General features: G+C 39.6%; 1 protein-coding gene across 1 annotated transcript in view; it reads left to right on the top strand.

Moving 5' to 3' along the window:
- Positions 1–20,791, top strand: part of LOC101857809 (anoctamin-4) — a gene marked incomplete at its 5' end in the record, with an annotated part of 84,927 nt that overhangs the window by 57,906 nt on the left and 6,230 nt on the right. The window contains 12 exon segments of the mRNA XM_035970992.1: positions 496–516; positions 2,943–2,969; positions 8,570–8,644; positions 9,876–10,077; positions 10,830–10,941; positions 12,282–12,339; positions 13,101–13,198; positions 14,609–14,748; positions 15,822–15,974; positions 16,380–16,432; positions 18,488–18,675; positions 20,137–20,233. Coding sequence (XP_035826885.1) covers positions 496–516; positions 2,943–2,969; positions 8,570–8,644; positions 9,876–10,077; positions 10,830–10,941; positions 12,282–12,339; positions 13,101–13,198; positions 14,609–14,748; positions 15,822–15,974; positions 16,380–16,432; positions 18,488–18,675; positions 20,137–20,233 — 1,224 coding nt within the window.

Raw genomic sequence — 20,791 nt, 5'->3', positions numbered from 1 at the left:
TAGTTTGTCTAGCTCTTCTCTTTTTTCTGTTGATTCTGTCTGTCTGTCGGTCTTACTTTTTCCCCAACAAAGAAATGACTGTCTAGTGTGTTTTATGTGCCTCTCTTTGCTCAAACTATTCACTGGCATCTGTGGTCTAGAGATTAGACACTTCACCATTGCAGGAAGGAGACCCATGTTAAATTCCCCGTTGGGGAAAATTTTAATCTAGTATCCTGGCCTTTCTGCTGGGATTTTGTATCTCTGTGAGCCCAGGTTGGCCCTGACAGGCAGGGTTGAAGGCCTCCTTGTGACTTATATAAATTTTTTTGTTTGAGGGCGTAAAAATACCAACATATAGAAACAAAATTCAAACTACTTGGACTCCAGACTCCTCGCTTTAACCACAGCGTGTTGTCTTCCACACCCATTGTCAGAAGTGAGAGAGGATTGGATCATTGACATTACCATTCTGAGATGTGTTTTTGACCATGACATAATTTTGTACCTCTGCAGTTGTTTCGGCAAGGCCTAAAGGTACCTGTCTCTCTATGTCTGTCATCCTCTCGCAGAGCCTCTGCGTTGCCTGTTTGCCTCTGTGCAAATCCTTTACCCTTTGCTTCCAGAGTTGATTCTCTGTCCTTCACCCCACACTCCCCTCCCCCTCCCTCTCCCTCTCCTTCAACCTTCCCAAACCACCAGTTTTTGCTAGATATTAAAAGTTGGTGATCTGAGAATATGATCTCTTTTTTTCCAAACATACATTTAAGTGCTCAAGTAAAATCAGTTTTTTCTCTGCACAAGCAATGAGTTCACATGAAATAAAAAGGCCACAAACATTTGTCAAACCAGTAAATAGCTGGTTTTGTTTGAAAGGGAGAAAGGCAAGTTATATTTGATCCCAAAAATAAAGAGTTTTTCCAGAAATGCTCAGATATGGTGTATGTGGCATTTTGCAATGGAATCCTTCAGGTGTTTTTCCTTAGGAGCTTCGACTCGGATGATTTTGTTAGAAATCTGGATATCTCTCGCAGGGCGTTGTCTCCTGTGTCTTTGTGTGCTCCATGTTGGTTCTTCACTCAAACTCTGACCTGGCTTTGCCTTTTTTCCCATGGCTTTGACTTTGCTGCTGTCTGTCAAATCCATCTTTACCTGATGTTGAAACAAGACACTTTTGAAAATTGTTTTATTAGATTTGACCCCTTTTGGTGTAAACTTCTCTATAGCGCTAATGCTGGAAACATTGTGCATGCGTATTTGATTAGAATTCTTTGATGACATAACTAACGTAGTTTGTAGACACTCTGGCTAGTCGATGGTCTAGTAGTTGGGTTCACAATCTAAAGGCCATGAGCTCGAATCCCATCAGAAGACGTACAGATATTATGTCCTTGGTAAAGGCTCTTTATGCCGAGTGAATGAGTACCCAGTTATAGACAGCAAAAGATCTTGTTTGGTTTGTTAATGTTTCAGCGCTTCATGGAAAGCTGAGAATGTTTCTGAGTGTTGCAGGGGTAACAATGTAGATTTGAAAGCACATAGAGCTTGCTGATGAGTGGGGATTTGGGCTATACGTCCGCTATTCATTATTTATTATTATTAGTTGTACTTGGTTGTGTTTTGTTTGTTATGATTGATGTCAGCACAACTCTAGCAGAGATAGATAGCGATAGTATACACACTCAGTTTGTAGAACAAAAGATGAGATCATGCTTACAGTTTACCTTTATTGTTATCTTAAAGCTACTATTTTTCTCAGATTCACATTTTAGTATTTCAACACAACACCAAAACTGAGCTGTCTCTATTGATGGAATGAAAAATAAAACGACAAACTATAACGCAGATCGCTTTTTACTGTAATAGAAATGAGGAAGAGAATGAACTATTGCGTAGAGCCCTAAATGTAATACAACTGACTGAAATGAGGAACAGAATGGTCAACAGCATACTGCGTGTAGAGCTCTTTTATTTGTTGTACGAACTATGGCCTTTGCTAGTCCATAAACATCTCCTGATGTTGCATGTAGCAAATGAAAACTGAAATGCAATGGGCTATTCAATTTTGCCTCTCTCAAAAATGAAACATTAACTCTTTTCTGAAAGAATTAATGACTTTGGTTATGCAAATTCCTTGTAGCCAGCCCTTCTTGGTGACTGTCAGTACTAACAGACATCTTGACTACAGTAAGAAAAAAAGTCCTGTAGAAAGCCCTGGAATGTATTGGCTGAAACAAATGTAGATATTGATGTCTAAATTTCGTTTTCTTTTGAAAATAAAAATCATCAGCACGCTTAAAGACTAACCAAAGTAAGGGTGTCAACAGGATTGTTTAGAATAGCATGTGCCTTGTAGAGTTTGTGTCGAGTTTTGAGATATTTAGTCACAAAGTTTGAAAAAAAATTCAACTGTTCCCTAACTCAGTCCTCTCTAGATGTAATCACTTCTTATGAACAGTCTTCATTTTTTCCCCAAATTTTTTTTCTGTCATTTGTATACTGTAAAGGGATCTGTTGTAAGTTTTTGAACATTTAGTCGTATGGTTTGAAAAAACAAATCTATTGCTCACTACGTCAGTTCGTTAAAAATGTAATCACTTCTTATGAACATTCTAGAACTTTTCCCTGGAAATCGTCTGCTTAATGTATACTGTAAAGCAATGTATTGTAAATTTTGGAACATTTAATCATGTAGTTTGAGAAAACAATTCATTTATTCCATATATCAGCCCGTTGTTATTGCTCTTTTGAACTTTCTAGAAATAATCAGCCAGTTGTATACTGTAAAACGATGTGTTGTTATTGATGTCTCTGCTGTGTCAAAAGCTGATGTGTTGTACACGATAAGTTAATGTGTTACATACAGTAGGCTGAGTAGCTCTGTATTCTGCCTCTGCTGTTCCCTGCTTTTTCCCACTGTCTGTTATCTCTTAAGTGCCACTTCCTCCTGTCTCACTGGACAGATCTTGAGGAAAGCTGACCTATACGAGGTACGTATTCCCTCACCCCTGGACTTTGCCAGAATGACTTGTTGCCTGCCTGTGTCTTCTGCTGGCCATGGTTGGAGATCTAGGGGGGCTGGGGAACTAGGAAAAGGGCTAGGGAACAAGCAGAAGGGATGAAGAACTAGAAGGGCTGGGGTGGTTGGGCTCGGGCCCAGAATGAGTAGTCGTACCTGCGCTAACTGCCACCTGTCCAAGACAATCACCTGTATGCAAAACCACTACCCTCTACCCCCTTTTGGGGTTTTTTTCTATATCATAATGGCACTAGCCAAGATATCCACCTGTGTAGGACATGGCATTTCCTGTGATAAAATGTCACATCTATTAATTTCTTCCAGCTGGGCTGGAATGTATTCATTTCCAGATGGACAGTTTTATTTTTAATAGTTATCAACTACATTTATCATTAATTAATCACTGGGCTGACCCCCAGGCCAGAGCGAAATTGCTCATGGTTGGGATCTGGCCCTAAGGCTGTAGTTTGCCCATGCCTGAGCTATAGTATACCTGCGCCCCAGAGTATGCAATTAGTTTCTCCATTCGAATTTTTTAATGCGGACAGATGAAAGTGAACAAACTATAATATAGCTCTGCTTCAGGGTGTGTGGTTAGTTTCTCTGTCTTTAGGATTTTTTAAAAAGCGAACAGACTAAAATGAACAAGCTATAGTATATACCTCTGACCCAAAGTATTTGGTTAATTTTTCAGTCATTAGAATTTTTTTTATGGGAACACAAAAAAGAACAAGCTTTAGTATACCCCTGCCCCAGGGTGTGTGGTTAGTTTCTCCATCTCCAGGACTGGCCAAAAGGGACACGACAAAACGTGATCATGGCACGTTGCTGCACCAACGCCCCCTTTTTGACAAACTCCCTTGTTTGCTTACAAGAAGCATCGTCCTGTTTTGCTTGAGCCATACCACTTTTCCTTTCACTGTCGCCCATATTGTGTCCCACGCGGGACAATGTGTCAGTGTGTGCTTGGTTGTTTCATCGTTTGACTTCCTTCGACAGGTCATATTATGTTGAGATATCTACCAAGCAGTAGTAGTGCATGGTAGTCTGCATTTTTTTTTTCAGTTTTCGAAAGATTTATTCATCTTGCAAGTGTAATAGAAAAGGCTTTTTTTAAAAACGAATTTTTACCAACTTCAAGAACATTGCTGTGAAATATTGCTCTGTCACTGTTCAAAGAGAAGTTGAGTAACAATATCACTCCTCTCAGTTTTTATTTGTTAATCACTTGGTTGACTCTTTGTTTTGTAGAGTGAATATAATTTGCTTCAGGATTTTACGTTTAGATGTATTTTTATCAAGCAAACCACCCAGCTTTATTCCTTGGTATGCTTATGAAAAAAACAATAATGAATGTGATGACTGCATTGCATATATTTGTTGTGGCTGTCAAAAGTAATCCAGCAGCTTTCACTGGTGAGATCTTGATATATTGATTCATGTATTGTATTTTTAGGCCTTTCTAGAATATGTTCACTGGCGTCTGTGGTGTAGCGATCAGGCACTGGGCTGTTGCACACAGGAGACCTTGTTTTGATTTTGGAGTGGGGAGAAATTTTTATAGAGTTTCCAGGTCTTTCTGCTGGGATGTTGTGGCCCTCTCATCCTGGGTTGGTCCTGACAGGCATAGTCAGAACCTCGCCTACTAAATGATCTGAATTATGTTGATGGGGGGTGTAAAAACACATACATTGAGAAAGAAAAAAGAACATGCTGAAGAGAGGTCGAATATTTCGACCCATGAAAGCAAAAATGTCTTGAGTGCCACGACTGCTGTTTGGAGAAAATTGCAAATGAAAATTTTGAACAAGTTTGAGTAGTGAGATAAAACAAAATCTTGATTTTCCTATAATTCTTGAACAAGTTTGAGTAGTGAGATGAGACAAAATTGCTTTGAAAGGTGACATCAAGCTCTATTCAGCCATATGTTTATGTCTGATTTGTTTATTTTGGCATTTAAGCCATTTTTGCTTTCAAGGGTCGTTTTACACGTGCAAAGAACTTCGATGGCATTAGCTTGGGAGAACTACAGTACCTCCACTCTGTTCACACTCATATATCATGTGTCATCTTTGTATAGCAATGTAGATGCAAGTTCACTGGCCACAGTGGTGTTGTATTTAGAAACGTGTAAAGTAAAAGGGGTAGTACAGCTACAAGTGTGTTGTAGTTAGAGGTGTGTTATAGTTACACATGTTGTGTAGTTAGATGTGTGTTATAGTTACAAGTGTGCTGCAGTTAGAGGTGTGTTATATTGACATGTGTGGTGTAGTTAAATATGTGTTATAGTTACATGTGTAGTGTAGTTAGATGTGTGTTATAGTTACATGTGTTGTGGAGTTAGGGGAATGTTATAATCATAAATGTGATGTAATTAGAGGTGTGTTATAGTTACATGTGTGGTGTAGTTAGATGTGTGTTATAGTCACAAGTGTGCTGTAGTTAGATGTGTGTTATAGTTATGTGTGTGGTGTAGTTAAATGTGTGTTATAGTTATGTGTGTGGTGTGGTAGATGTGTGTTATAGTCAAAAGTGTGTTGTAGTTAGAGATGCATAAAAGTTACAAGTGTGTTTTTGCTAGGGGTGTGGTATAGTTATATGCGTGGTGTAGATAGAGGTAGATAGAGGTGTGTAATAGTTATATATGTGTTGTAGTTGTGTTATAATTACATGTGTGGTGTAGTTAGATGTGTGTTATAGTCACAAGTGTTATGTAGTTAGGTGAATGCTATAGTCATAAGTGTGTTGTAGTTAGAGGTGTGTTATAGTCATAAGTGTGTTGTTGTCAGAGGTGGGGTATTGTTACAAATGTGTTGTAGTTAGAGGTGTGTTGAAGTTACAGTTGTGTGTCGTTAGTCGGACATGTTATGTTTGCCAGTGGGTGTATTGATAGGTGCGTTGTAGCTAGGCCTGTGTTACACACCCTTAGATGCAATATGTCGTCGAAGTCAGAGATGTTTGTTTTAGTAGAGTTTTTACAGCGCTCGCAACTGCATAAGGTCATATGAACGCCAAGGGGTCGATGTCGACAGAGAAGTCCTTACAGGGAATCAGACTTACTGTGCTCCCCTCTCTAGCTTCAACAGCGCAAAGTCTGCTTTGACTATCAAGGCACCCTGGAAATAGCGGGTCACAAGAGTGTGACAAACTTACAAAAGAAGTAGAGGAAAAAAATGACTATAGTAAGGATTAAGAAAGAAAAAGCAGCAGTTCCCTGTCGCAGTTCAGGCACATTATGAGCATGACATTGATTAATCAGCCCATTTACAATTACAATTCTACTATGCATAAAAACTCGAGATGTCAATGCCACCCCTCTTTGGGAATGGCCTAAAGACACTTCAGTCAGTAGCACCGCCCCGGGGGTTAGTCAGAAATGTGTTTTATTTTGCCTTTGGTGTTATAAGCGTGTACGTCTGAGGTTGTCATGGTATCGTGTTTGTACTGGGCTGCGCGTTCCCTAAGCATGATTTGCCCCCACTGCTTGCTCTGCGTGACCCTGTTGTGTTGACAGATAACCAGTGAATATATCGGCACCTCACTTGATACCTGCACTGCATCGTTAAGACCACAGCATTGTACGTAATGAAGAAGTTATCATGGTGCGTAAGGTCTACTCAATAATCATGTGGCACTGTGGTACAGGTGAACATGCTCTAATGGCCACCTCTCTGGACTATCACCTGTACTGTTAACCATTTCCCATACTCCCATTTTTTTATGTTTTTAAGAGACTGTCCAAGATGTTTTCCTGTCTAAGACAACCACTTTTCTCCTCAACAATGGGAATGGGACAATTTCGAATGTGTTTTCTTTGTGAAAGGTGCCCCACAAATTTGGGTAAAACTTATTTTTGTCTTCTGGAAAGTACAAGAAGTTGCACTTGAAATTTTCCAGAATGGCCTCTAATTGTCGAGGCGAAAGGCAGTTGGATGTCTCTGGCAAAGCTATTATAATATATAGTAAAAACACACGAGAGAGAAGTGGGAAGTGGTCGTTTGTACGAGTGATTGTCTGGGACAGGTGGTCGTGAAATCAGGTGCGACTGTAAATTGACTGCTCAGTGTAAGACCTGTAAGTAACCAATACATTTGCACTTTTCAAAATGATGAATGGCAGAGTCTTTCACAAAGCATTTGATATTTATCTCAGTCCAATGTGTTGTCTGATCTCACGTGTAACAAATGTGAGCTGGTGAGAGTGGAATATAATGTGAGACTGCTGGTGATATGTCTTTTGATAAAAGAAGCTCGACATTCAGATGATGGTTTTAAAAAGCTGTGTCATGTACAAAGTGTTACTAATTGTAGACACAAAAACGTTTTAAAACTTGTCTTTATTTTAGTGTCTATTCATTTACAGCGAGAGCAGCTGTGGCACCGGTGGTCTAGTGGTTAGCCCGCTGGACTTGTTGTCGTGAGACTGTCAGTTCAGGGGTTTGGGCTCAGCTCAGTCCAACGTAGTATTCTTTGTAAAGGCACTTTACACACATTTTCTCATTTGGCTCAGTTTTGTCAGAGACTGATGTCAAATTCAGATGTCCCGCCTCTTAAATAGCTTTACGGTGTTGCAATGGGCAGTAAACCAATACAAATTTGCACTTTTGTTCTTAGAGTAAGTACCAAATACCATGGTGGACTGATTCATGTAAAAAACATATTTCTAAATGCTGTAGTTACAAGAGTTATTACACAACATTTAGAAACTCTGTAGACAAAGGGATCAAAGTAGAAACTTGTGGAAGTCTGGAAGCTTTGCAAGCTTTGAGGGTATTGTGCTGAACTACAGTCCAGGTGTCAATGGTTCAAGTCCCCAAAAGGGACCTTTGTTGATGAAAGTTGCCGTCACACCTGCTCTAACAGTCAGCTGTCTAAGACAGTCACCTGTACAAATGACCACTTTCTCACATTTTTTCTACTGTAGAATGACACTGTCCTGGACGTCCACCTTGGTAAGACAACCACTTTTCTCTTTGACAATGGATGGTCATCTTGGCCAGTTTTGACTCTTATTTTGAATTGTCACCATCCTGGACCCACTTGACTGGGCTGTATGGGAAAGAAATGGACAATAAGTCAGAGGTCTTGCCTCTTGAATCACTTTTTTTCCTCAGAAAAGAAAGTCAAATGTTACCATTTTCGTTGGGTGGTTGGTGGGCGCTGTGATGGAATTTGCTTCTTTCCAATCAAACATTTTTCATCCTTATCTCTTTCTCCTTCTTTTATTGTGTATGTTACTTCTTCTTCTTCTTCTTCTTCTTCTCGATCGCATCACACTTGAAGTCCGGTATCTGTCATAAATTGGGCCGTCCTGCTCAGTTCATCTGGCGGCCCGTATGTGTATGTTACTCTATAGTAACACCTTGAATCTTTGGCACCAATATTACCTGTATTTATGTTTCACGTGCCATGAAAGCCACTGAAAACTGAAGCTAAAAACCATTGTGGTGGGAGTTTAATTGACTTTTTAGCACCTTGTGACCTGGTAAAGACGGAAATATGAAACCATTGAGACTGAGAAGAACAAGAGGCCAAAAGTGCAGCACCTCACTCGTCCTTTCTCTCTCCGCAGGTGGATGAGCCCTACATCAGCTTCTATTCTCGCTGTCTGCGCTTCACATCCAGCCTGTGGGTCGTCCTTTTTATGGTATGTCAAAATCTCATAAGTATCATTTACCGTACATGTTTTGTCAGTTGAACCAACGGCTTTCTGTCTTAAAATGTAGAACAATGCTTACCAACCTGGGAAATATTTCCCACTATTTGGTAATTTTGTTCAACACAAATATATATGGCATTGTGGTGAAATCAGACTCTTATCAAAATACTTTAATCAAAGAAACCGACATTTTTCTGTACGTTGGGCAATTCTTATCAAAAAATTTTTTGGGCTCAACACTTGTTATGTCTTTTTAAAGAGAAAATTACAGGAAACATTTTTGATGAAGCATGGCTGTTGTCATGTTGACCTAAAATAAAAAGTACAGTTTTCATGAACAACAATCCAACTAACTAATCATTGATACTCTTCATTATCAGGAATATCTCTGGAAAAAAGTGAAAAGACTTCAAATTGTTCAGAACTATGCTGGGTGTTTAGTTTTTCAGAAAAGAAAGCGAGACTGCTATACCTCTTTTGCAGACACTGCACCAGCTACCTCTTGAGAAAAGAATTATATACAAGTTGCCACTGTGTCATAAATTTATCGTCTCTGTTGAAATTTCACATTCCAGTTCGCAGTTTTAGGTCATTATCTAACAAAAATAAATTACTTTTTCCATCAATGAAATTTCAAATAAAAGTTGAAAGGGTATTTCATGGCCTCAAAATCTGGAACACACTGCCTGTAAATTTAAGAGAGATCAAATATTTTATTCATTCAAAAGCCTGCGCATGACTTTTTTTTTTTTTTCAGAACATAATGTACTGTCCATGTGTTGCTATTGTCTTTGTAAAGCGCTCGGTGCCTATGTTGTGGGTAGTTGTCGGGTACTCTGGTGTGGTTTGCTCCTTCTTTACTATCGCACAGCAATTGTCCGTAGTTTCTCTCCTTCCTTTTTGTTTGTTACTCTCTTGCAACACATTTAATCTTTGGTACTTCTATGACCTTATTGTGTTGCATGTGCCATAAGACTCTCCCAAAAATGTTTTTAAAAAACCAAAAGCCTATGTTATGTAATCAGGATTGAGCCCAATATAAATGTCATATATTATTGTTGTTCTTCTTCTTCTTCTTCTTCTTTTTCTTTTTCTTTTTCTTCTTCTTCTCCTCCTCCTCCTCCTCCTCCTCCTCCTCCTCCTCCTCCTCCTCCTCCTCCTCCTCCTTATTATTATTATTATTGTTATTACTTTCTCTTCCCCCCCCCCCCCCCCCAAGCTGTGTGTGGTGGTGGCAGCTGTGTTTGGCGTGATCGTCTATCGCATGACCGTGTCCGCGCTGCTCTACGCCGTCAACCAGGAGACCATTAAGGAGCGGGCCAGCACCATCACCGCGGCAACCGCTGCCTGCATCAACCTCGTCATCATCATCATCCTTGGCCGGGTGTACCAGGTGTTGGCGGAACTCCTGACAAACTTTGGTCAGTGGCCGGACTTCCTGTCTCACGTTATGTCTGTCTTATGTCTGGGATGTGTCATGTATGTGGGTGGTTGGCAGGTGCTCTGGTGTGGTTTGCTTCTTCTTTCCTATCAAACATCTATCGTCCCTATCTCCCCTTTTTCTTTTTTATGCTTGTTACTGTCTTGTAACACCTCTATTTAATCTTCTGGCTCTCATATGACCTTATATGCAGTTGCAAGCGCCGTGAAACCTCTACGAAAACTAAAAACTGTCACGTATGTCATCGGCGTTGTTGCGTGTTTGCTTAGAATAGTTTGAATTTATTGCATGCAGGAAAGTGTGTGTGAGGGGTTTGGGGTTGGATTACTTGGAGCCTTTGAAGGATGAGACATGATGTTAAGTCACATTACTGTTTTTATTATTATTATTTAAATTATTATTATTATTATTATTATTATTAATATCAGTATTATTATTATTATTATTATTATTAATATCACTATTATTATTATTATTATTATTATTGTTATTATTATTATTGTTATTGTTATTACTATGACTATTGTTATTATTATTATTATTTCTACCATCATAATTATTATGATCATTATTATTTTTATCATTAATATTATTACTTGTACTACTTATTGTTATTATTGTTGTAGTTGTTGTTATTGTCAATATTATTATAAACTGGGACAAGGAATCAACTAGTTCTGTACAAGGAAGTATTCCCGACTGACCTCTGACCCCCACCCCGCCCATCCACAGAGACGCACCGGACACTGACCGAGTGGGAGGACAGCTTCACCCTTAAGATGTTCCTCTTCCAGTTCGTGAATCACTACGCCTCCCTCTTCTACATCGCCTTCCTCAAGGGAAAGTGAGTTTCACATCACAGGCTTTAGTGAACTTTTTAAGGTTGACAGTTGTAACAGTATTATTAGTATTATATTTTGGACCGTAATATTATGGTGTAATGATGTTGTGTGGCCTACAAGGGAAACTGCTATTCTGTTTATGCTTGAGGAGAGCTCTTCATTGAAGGAAACTGCATTGGGCGAGTTGGTTCTGTGTCTCATGTGTTATATTTAAGGTATCTGTTGTCTATCCTGTTTGATATCGATCATCCACACCTTTACAACAGTTTTCTTCGTTAAAAGGAAATATTGACCCAACCTTAGGCAGAGAGACCCAAAACTTTATGGGGGTGTGGAAAATCTGCTTAGAACAGTAGCCCTTGCACTGGAGACTAGGATGTCCATTTAGATAGGAATGAGAAGCAGATGAGTTTTCTTCAAATTTTCTCAACTCCTCAGTACAGGAGTGTTCCAAGTCTTTTTTCTTCAGCCAAAATTGTCCCAAGACAGCCAGCCATTCACTTACCATAATAACATCTTCACTTTAAAGAGTAACAGCCACAACACTGTGATGTCTTGGAATATTGTCAACTTTGTCCTAGATGCCCACTCACTGTTAAAGAGAAAATGTGGGGGCTCTCCGATTTTAAAAAAAATGTTTGTCTGTCAAAACATCCCGATCTTTTTTTCTTGAATTCTTTTTCTATCATGTCGTATGAGACTTATCATACATGGCATGAAAATGCACATTTTTATTTGCATTTATTAGCGAGCTTTTTAAAATGTATTTGTGTGTGTAATACATGTTTATTCGCCTCAGTCACTTTATTATATAATCTAAATTTACTGGGTTACAAAAGACTACATTTTTTTAAAATTCTCAGACTCTTATCTTTGATTATAGAGTGGTTGGCAGGTCTGTGAGTTGAAAAATATCAAACTTTCTTCATCATTGATCTGTGGTGTGGCTTTAGTAATTCTGAATTTCTTCCACAAGACCTGATCTATGTTCATGATCTCTGTAGCTCAAGTGATTCAGTATTTTTTCCATAAGACCCAAATGTTATTGATCTTTTTAACTCAAGTGGGTGCTCCATTAACTTAGTTGGTATCTCATCGGACTATGGAGCAGATAGCCCTAGTTTGATTCCCAGACAGGTCGTTTTGTGGAGTTTTATAGGCTCTCAATCCATTTCACATGGTCCTATCGGAGACGGACATTAAATTTGGAGGTCCCAAGAATTAAATAATGTAGTAGTGTTGATAGGGGCGTTAAATCAGTGCACTTACTTTACTTTGCTATGGCTCTTAAAGATTCTGTATTTCTTCTATAAGACCTGATCTATGTTCTTGATCTCTGCAGGTTCGTGGGCCGGCCAGGAGATTATAACAGAGAAATCAATGGAGAGAGACAGGAAGAGGTGAGTTGAGGCTCTTGATCATTAGAATGTTTGGTAAATGGAACATACAGTCACCTTTGTGATTAACCAAAAAAATATTTCCTTTTTTTTATAGATTTAATGAACAGATAATAAATCATCCATGTCATATTCTCGGTCAAAGGCATGTCTTTATTTCAACTAGAAATGCTCCTGAAACAATAGAAATAAAGCCAGCTGCTAGGTTGGTACATGATGAAAAGAGATAAGTTTTTTGCTTCTCCCGTAAAATTTAGTCAGCTGGGGTTATTGCAAGGGCAATGATATATAGGGCAATTGATTTCTATGTGTATTTGACACGAAAAAATTTTTTATAGGAGAGGAAACCGGGGAAAGGATATTGCTACTTTATTCAGCCTGAAAAAGTTTTAAGGTGGCTCAATATGTATTCATTATTCAGATCGTTATTGTATGATGAATGTACTTCTCTTTCCTCCAAAAAAAGGCTTTGCTAAAAACAGCAACTCGGTAAGTCAATAATGACAGTTATCGTGGGAGTACGGTGTTGTTTTACTGTAACAAAGTCCCCCCACCCCCCTCTCCACATAAACACTACTCTTCTCCCCCCCCCCACACACACACACATTCTCTCCCCTATCCCCTCCCCCCCCCACACACACACACATTCTCTCCCCTATCCCCTCCCCCCCCCCACACACATCCCTCCCGTCCCCACCCCCTTCCTCTCCCTAATACATACTATTACACACACACTCACACCTCCTCCCTCCATTTTCTGACAGTGTGACCCGGCGGGCTGCCTCATTGAGCTGTGTATCCAGCTTGGAATCATCATGGTGGGCAAGCAGGCGTTCAACAACTTCAAGGAACTCATTTTGCCGTGAGTTTTGTCTCAGCTCCCTCCTCCTGTGTAACACACCCCTTATCTCCACTTATTTGAGTGGTTGGCGAGTGCTCTGGTGTGGTTTCCTTCTTCTCTCCTATCAAACATCTATCTGCCTTATCTCTCCTCCTTTGTTTCATTGTATGATACTCTCCAGTAACACCTCCTGATCTTCGGAATTCATAATATCACTTATTTGTATTGCAAGTGCCATAAAACTCTTACTAAAACTAAGAAAGACAATTTAATATTTTTTAAAAAGCTCCATGTATCCCTTTTCCCACCTGTGTGTTTGCCTACTCATTAGCTAAAATTGTTTGAAAACTTATTGTTTCTGAGGATGTTGAGAATGTTATAAAATATTTTTCGGTTTTGGGGGTGGGAATGTGTGATGTGATATTCCGTACATTTATTTCTTGTTTATATTAATGATCAAAGTTTCTTAATCTGTGATACCAGTTGCGTGTGAATGAGAAGTATTTTAAGGAAATTTAGATTCTAAATGTTGAGAAAAAGTAACAAAAGAATCGCTTCTCTCTTTTAGCTATATTATCTGCAGTCCTTACATTTTTCTGAAACAAGAGTGGATCTAAATGTTGGGGGGGGGGGGGAAAACAGCAATTAAACATCCGAAATGTGGATACAATTTTTAAAAGAATGAAGTGTCCTAAAAAATGTTGCTTTCTTGGCTATAATATTTCACACTGGCTGTGAGTAGGTGGTTGAAGAGTGCTATTGATAAGTCCTATTTCTTTCCTTTCCCTCTGTTTTTTCTATCTGTCTTACTTTATCCCAGAGCTCTGAGTGACCATACATTGTGTTAATGTGCTTCTTTTTACTCAAACGGACAAACATTGGCTGGGGGCTCTCGTGGCCTAGAGGTTAAGGTGTTGGCCTCTCATTCAAAAAGTCCCGGGTTCGAATCCGGGTAGCGACCGAAAAATTTTCTTCTCTAAAATTGTCTCCTTTCACCTCCTTTCCTGCTCTCTAGCAATGTTCTGTTGTCTGCTTTCATTTCCACTTTCTGCCCCCACCCCCTCACCTCCTTTGCCCCTCCTCTGGGCTCCTGACTCTTTCTGCAGCCTTTCTACTGCTACTCCTTGGCTCCTCCTTACTGCTGTCTTTCTGCCACACCCCTGATCTTCTGGTAGGAAAGATCTACACCTAGCCTTCTCGGACAAGGGCGAAAAATCTCGGAGGGCCCGTGTGCAAGTTGCGCACGTTAAAGATCCCTTGGTGGTCTAAAATCGATAAGAGTAGGCTTCGGCCGCCACCCGGGCAAAATTCAAAATTTCCTACCAACTGAAAATATTAGGTGTGTCCCGCGCGCTCAAATGACCTATGCAGTTGCGAGCGCCGTAAAACACTTTACAAAGACAAACAAAAAAAAACATTGGCTGTTGACAGGAAGCTGATGAACTGGTTCAAGTCTCGCAAGATGAAGGAGGCGGAGGAGAAGAACCAGGAGAAAGTGACCCGCTGGGAGAAGGACTACACCATGGCCACTATGCCCGACCTGGGCCTGTTTGACGAGTACCTGGAGATGGGTGAGTGACAGCTATCACAGGAGAACATATCGTTGTCTGAATCCCGTACTACCAGCGTAAGAGACATTTTGCTAATTGTTCAGGAGAACAGTTTGAAATTTTTGGTGACACTGCAAAATGGTGGATAAGTTAGTTTGAAAAACAGGATTAACTCTGTAATGGCTAATGGTATTGATACCATTTTGGTGACACTGCAAAATGGTGAATATGCTAGATTTTAAAACATGAATAACTCTGTAATGGCTGATGGTATAGATACCAGAATTCTAGAGGTGATACAGTATAGTTTAAGTACTTTTTTGGTGGTTCTAACTGGATTTTTGCCCTAAATGTCGCTTGCGCTAGTACATGTCATAGACGAAGAAATTGACTGCTTAGTGTAAGACTCAGCCGTATGCCATTTTGAAATGTGAGGTAAGGTATAATTGAGTCTTATGCGGAGTAGAACGAATATGATATGATCTGATTTTCACAGTGTTCAGGTGTCTTTTGTCGGGTTCTATTATATGAGAAAGGTAGAACTGTCATTGGCTTGGATTTGTTATAGCATGTGAGAAAGGTAGAGTTGTCTTTTGCTTGGTTCTATTATATGAGAACGGTAGAGTTTGTGTGTGTGTGTGTGTGTGTGTGTATTTGTGTAGAAACACCCTCACAATTTCCCTTCTCTGTGGAGTGAGTGGCTGGTGGATGCTCACGTATGGTTTACTCCTTCTTTCCTATCAAACGTCTATTATCTTTACCTCTCCTCTTTTTTTTTTCTTTGTATGTTACTCCGTAGTAACATTTCTAATCTTTGGCGCTTATGTGACCTATTTGAGTCGGAAGTGCCTTAAAATTTGTTTTAGTGGGTGGTTGGCGGGTACTCTGTGTGGTTTGCTTCTTCTTTCCTATCAAACGTCTATCGTCCTTATCTCTCTTCCTTCTTTTCTTGTTTTTGTTACTCTCTTGTAGTAACACCTCTAATCTTCGGCACTTGACCTTATTGTGGTGCAAGTGCAGTAAAACGCTTACTAAAAATAAACTAAAAACACTTGTTTTAAAACTAAAACTAAAACGAAACTTGTGTGTGACAGTGATCCAGTACGGGTTTGTGACCATCTTTGTGGCGGCGTTCCCCCTGGCCCCGATCTGTGCCCTGCTCAACAACATCATCGAGATACGACTGGACGCCTACAAGTTCACCACACAGTGGCGCCGGCCCCTGGCGATGAGGGCTCAGGACATAGGTGGGTGCATCGTAGTTGATGGCGATGGGGGGGAGGGGGGGGGGGGAGATAGGTGGGTGATGGGTAGGCATAGGTGGGTGGTGGGTGGTCATGGGAGGACATAGGTGGGTGCATCGTGATCTATGGGAGGACATAGGTGGGTGCATCGTGATCCATGGGAGGACATAGGTGGGTGGTGAGTGAGAGGAGATAGGTGGGTGGTGGATGAGAGCACATGAGTTGTAAGTAAAAGTACACCAGCACATTCTTTTTCATCTATACCTTGTGTCTGCTGCAGAACAATGTGCTTGTTAGTTTCAACTATTTTGATAATTTAAGTAATAAATAGTAATAGGTAGCATTAATTTAGTGCATATCCTCACTCAACAGGAAAACTCAATGCTCTTTACAATCTTTATGTTTCAGGCATCTGGTTTGGCATCTTGCAAGGCATCTCCAGGATTGCTGTGGTTACAAATGTGAGTGCATACCTTTTCTTTGTATTTTATTGGTGTTCTTAATTGATCGTTGATTTAGTTTTAATTTTAGTAAAAGTTTTACTATAGTGACCTACACAAATAGGTCATTTAACTTAATATAAGTGCAGAAGATTAGAGGTGTTACTAGAGAGCAGCATACAAAGAAAAGAAGGAAGTATGTACGGTTTACTTTATCTAACAGAACATAGGACTATACGCATATAAATGCTTTTTATTATTTCTCGTTATCTTCATGGGGCAGGGGGGTTGTGTTTTTTTCTGGTGTATGTTTTGGTCTTGGAAAGTTGATCTCCCACTTTGAGAAAAAGCATTAGGTTTAGTTGTCTTTTTCCAGTCAAGGATTGTTTATAACCCCTTGCCCCATGTTTTATAACCCACGGCGCACCGGCAGTGGAATTTTAGTTGCCGCGGGGGGGTTCCCCGCCGGGCGCCTTATCACGTCGGGGTCACGGGGGTCAGCTCCCTGTCGCCGCTCTGTCTGAGCCAACCTAATTTTTGGTACTTTTAAGGTGTATCCTTGTATTTATGGTAATTTTCATTTAGTGCAATCAAAGCACGCATTTCTGCTCTTGAGACTCAAAAAAGAACGGACTTTGTAACTTGTCTGGTTATTTCGTTAGACGCGCTGGAGTCGGCATTGCTAAATTGTAATTTTTTTGGGACTAGCGTGAATGAAAAAAAATCAATATAAAAAAAACGCATCGTCAAAATCTGTCGAACTTTTGGAACATGAACGACACAACATTGGTGCAGATACTCAGAAAAGATGGTATCTGCGTTTATAATAGAAGGCTGTAATTTTACAATTTTATCCATCGGGCACACAATTCGCTATGAAGTAATTCCTCCAAATAAAACTTTATGTGTCTAAAATAATCGTGAATATTTGCATATTTTCTCGAAAGTTTATAAAAGTTACCATGAAGTTTCTCTATGAAAAGTACAAATCGATTTTAGTGCTAGAATACATCTTCAACGTAGATCTAATACACGAACAGTATCTGTTACACTCCAGAAATTCCTTACTTTTCTTAAAACGCTAAGTCTAAGTTTTGTAAGTTGACTGAATAATAGGGATGACTTCTCATAATTGGGTTATAAGAATAATTTCTAGCTTTCCAGGGACACTGAATCAGCACCAGACTTTTCCAGCTTTTTTTTCTCGTTTCTATGACCATTTGCAATAACTGACAATGTGACTGATTTCTTTACATTCATAATTGTGTCCGCGCATATTTCCTACACAAAAACTAAGAATGAATGTTTTAGCTGTCATTATTTTTATTCCATACAAGAAGTTTATCTCTACCCATGTATTTACACGGTTTTGTGGTTTTTTAAATCGCTTATATTATATCTTTTTAGTTGTATGCAGGCTGCCACAGACACAGCATGATTCAGTAACTTTCTCTTGTTTAATAGTAAAATAAGAGCTAACGCTGATCGTCTTTAGTTTAAAAATGCAGATGTGCATCTTTCTTCTCTTATAACTTGACTATTACTACTCGCGCAGATTTAAGATTTCTCGTGGTAAAAGACATGATATTCGTAGTCAGTTTAACACAGATTTTGGAGAGATCTGTCGAGCCTTTTTTAAATTAACAATCATTTATTCATAAGTTTGTAACTAAAATAGGACAAATTGGGTACTCTATAAACACTTGTCTAGAACAAAAACTAAGACACAGAAACTAACCATTCTAACGCAGAATAAATCTCAAGACATTGAGCTTTTAGTAAATCCGCGTAATGGTTTGCTATGTGGGATGGGGAAGAAGTTATATCGTTTTAAACATAGTCAAAAATGCGAACTTCCTGACCGACACCGGCAAAGTCGCTTCAGGGCTCATTAACCCCGTGACCCCGAGCCGGGGAGCTCCGGCGGGCTGCTGAGTCACACGAACTAAAAGTAACAGAATCGGGCAAAAAGTGACGCCGTGAACCCCCTCCTCCGTGTTTTATAACCCCCTCCTCCGTGTTTTACAACCCCTGTCTCCATGTTTCCATCTCTCTAACTGTGCGGTTTGTCCACAGGCTCTGATCATCGCGTTCACCTCCGAGTTTATCCCCAAGCTGGTGTATCGCTACAGCGAGAGCAGCAACGACTCTCTGGAGGGATACATCAACTTCAGCTTGTCTGTATTCAACGTCTCGGACTTCTCAGATAAGGCCGTGCCGACCGACAAAAAAATTGCCGAATTTGGTATTGTGGAAGAATGCAGGTAATGGAAGAGGGTTTAGTGTAATTTTAGTAAAGAGTTTTATGGCAACAACATTGCTGAATTTGGAGTGGTGGGACAGTGAAGGAAATGAAAGAGGGATTCGTTTAGTTTTAGTATGAGTTTTACGGCACTTGAAACACAAATAGGCTACACAAGTACCAAAGATTAGAAGTGTACTAGAGAGTAACATACAAGGAAAAGAAGGAGGTTAGAGATAAGGAAGATACATGTGTGATGAGAAAGAAGGAGCAAGCCACACTAGAGCACTCGCCAACCAGCTACAGATGATGGTTTAGCATAAAATTGTTGGGGGGTGGGAAAAGATTCGGTGTGGAGCAGGGGTCACCAAACTTTTTAAAAAGTTGGCTGTATAACTGAGAGAATGCCTAGTGTGGGCAGTACGACTATTTTTGTTTGATACTGTACACCAAATAGGGCTTTCATTCTTTTTATTTAATAAATCAATTAACATATTGATTTATCCATTCAGAAAAAAAGACAGCAAACAATACTTTCCAAAATATCCCTGTTTGCAGTAAGAAATGTGCTAAATGAAAGATTTGTCGCAATTAAAGCCAAGCAAAAATTGTGATAGAAAAGCTGCAAGTGGTGAAATCTATTAAAACATGTTTAATTTGCACTGAAGAGTTCAATGAAAGGATTAGATTATTTTGGTTTTCAAATACTGAGTACACTACAAGTACATCTTCCAAGTTTTCCCCTGCATGGTGGCTTGATGGCCAGACAAACTGACCTTGTGAATAGGATCCTGCCTATTGGCTGTAGTTTGATGATCTTACTGTGATGTAGAAGCTAGGTGATTGAAGACGGGGGAGTTAGTTGTCGAGTAAGTGGGTGGTGAAAGGGGAGTTAGCGTAGACTACAGCTGATGGTACAGTCGAGTGATCCTGGTTTCCGTAGCACACAAATTCCTTCCTTCTTTGTATTCACCATGGGTGGTTGGTTGAGGGGCGCTACTGGTAGGTTCTTCTTCTTTTCTTTGCCTCTTTTTTTTCTATTTCTGTCTCTCTGTCTCTTTCCTTTCACTAAATAACCAGTATTGTGTTGATGTTCTTCTCTTCACTCGCTTGTAAATTTATACTCTCCATGAGCAGGTGGGAGGCGCTGTTGGTAGAAGGGATGCCTCTGGACTTCAATAAAAAATAACTGATTATTTTTTTCTAGACTATATTTAGCATGGGGTGAACCAATAAATGCAACAAAACAACATCATGTCAGTCAAACAATAAAACAAAGTTCCTAACGGAGGATGCCCGAAATAACAGAAAAAAACAGAAATCATGGAAAAAGGCATCCCTGTAGTAGGTTCTTTTCTTTGACTCTTTTATTTTTGTCCCTCTGTCTTACTTTTCCCCTTCACTAAACGACCATTATTGTGTTGTCATGCTTCTCTTTACTCACATGCTAAACTGTACTCACCCTGGCCCTTTTTGCGTGCAGATACCGAGACTTCAGGTCAAATGAAGCTCCATACTCCTACACCTTGACGCATTGGCAGATCCTGACAGCTAAACTTGCCTTCATCTTGGTATTTGTGGTGAGTTTGTTTCAACGGGCATCTCATTATGTATATATATCATTAGCAAGCTGTTCAAATATATGAAGCGTAGAGAGCAAAATTTTTCAGGAGAGAGAAAAATTTTGTTAATTCTTTTGACTATCACACCTACGTTATGTATCTTTTTATGTTTTTGTTGAGTTTTTTTTAACGTTTAGAATTTTGATTTCAACAAAATATTTCTTAAGCTCTTGTGACCACTTCCACAGATTAAAAAACTGCAATGAACGATTTTTCGAAATTTCGGACTTAATACATCTAAACAGTTGGCCAGCAGTATTAAACTGAATTTTTTTGTTTTTCGTTGAGTGGTAGAAAACTGACTTTTGTGTCGGATGGTATAAAACTGGCTCTTTATCTGTGACATGTGGTTTAAAACTGTTTGTTTGTGTCAGGTGGTATAAGTATAATATTTTCTGTCTGTGTCAGGTGGTATAAGTATAATACTTTCTGTCTGTGTCAGGTGGTACAATAGTGACTGTCTGTGTCAGGTGGTACAATAGTGACTGTCTGTGTCCGGGAGTATGATACTGACTG

The sequence above is a fragment of the Aplysia californica genome, unplaced genomic scaffold (assembly GCF_000002075.1).
Source record: "Aplysia californica isolate F4 #8 unplaced genomic scaffold, AplCal3.0 scaffold00356, whole genome shotgun sequence".
Classification (NCBI taxonomy): Eukaryota; Metazoa; Mollusca; class Gastropoda; order Aplysiida; family Aplysiidae; genus Aplysia; species Aplysia californica.
This window is presented reverse-complemented; position numbering and strand designations above follow the sequence as displayed.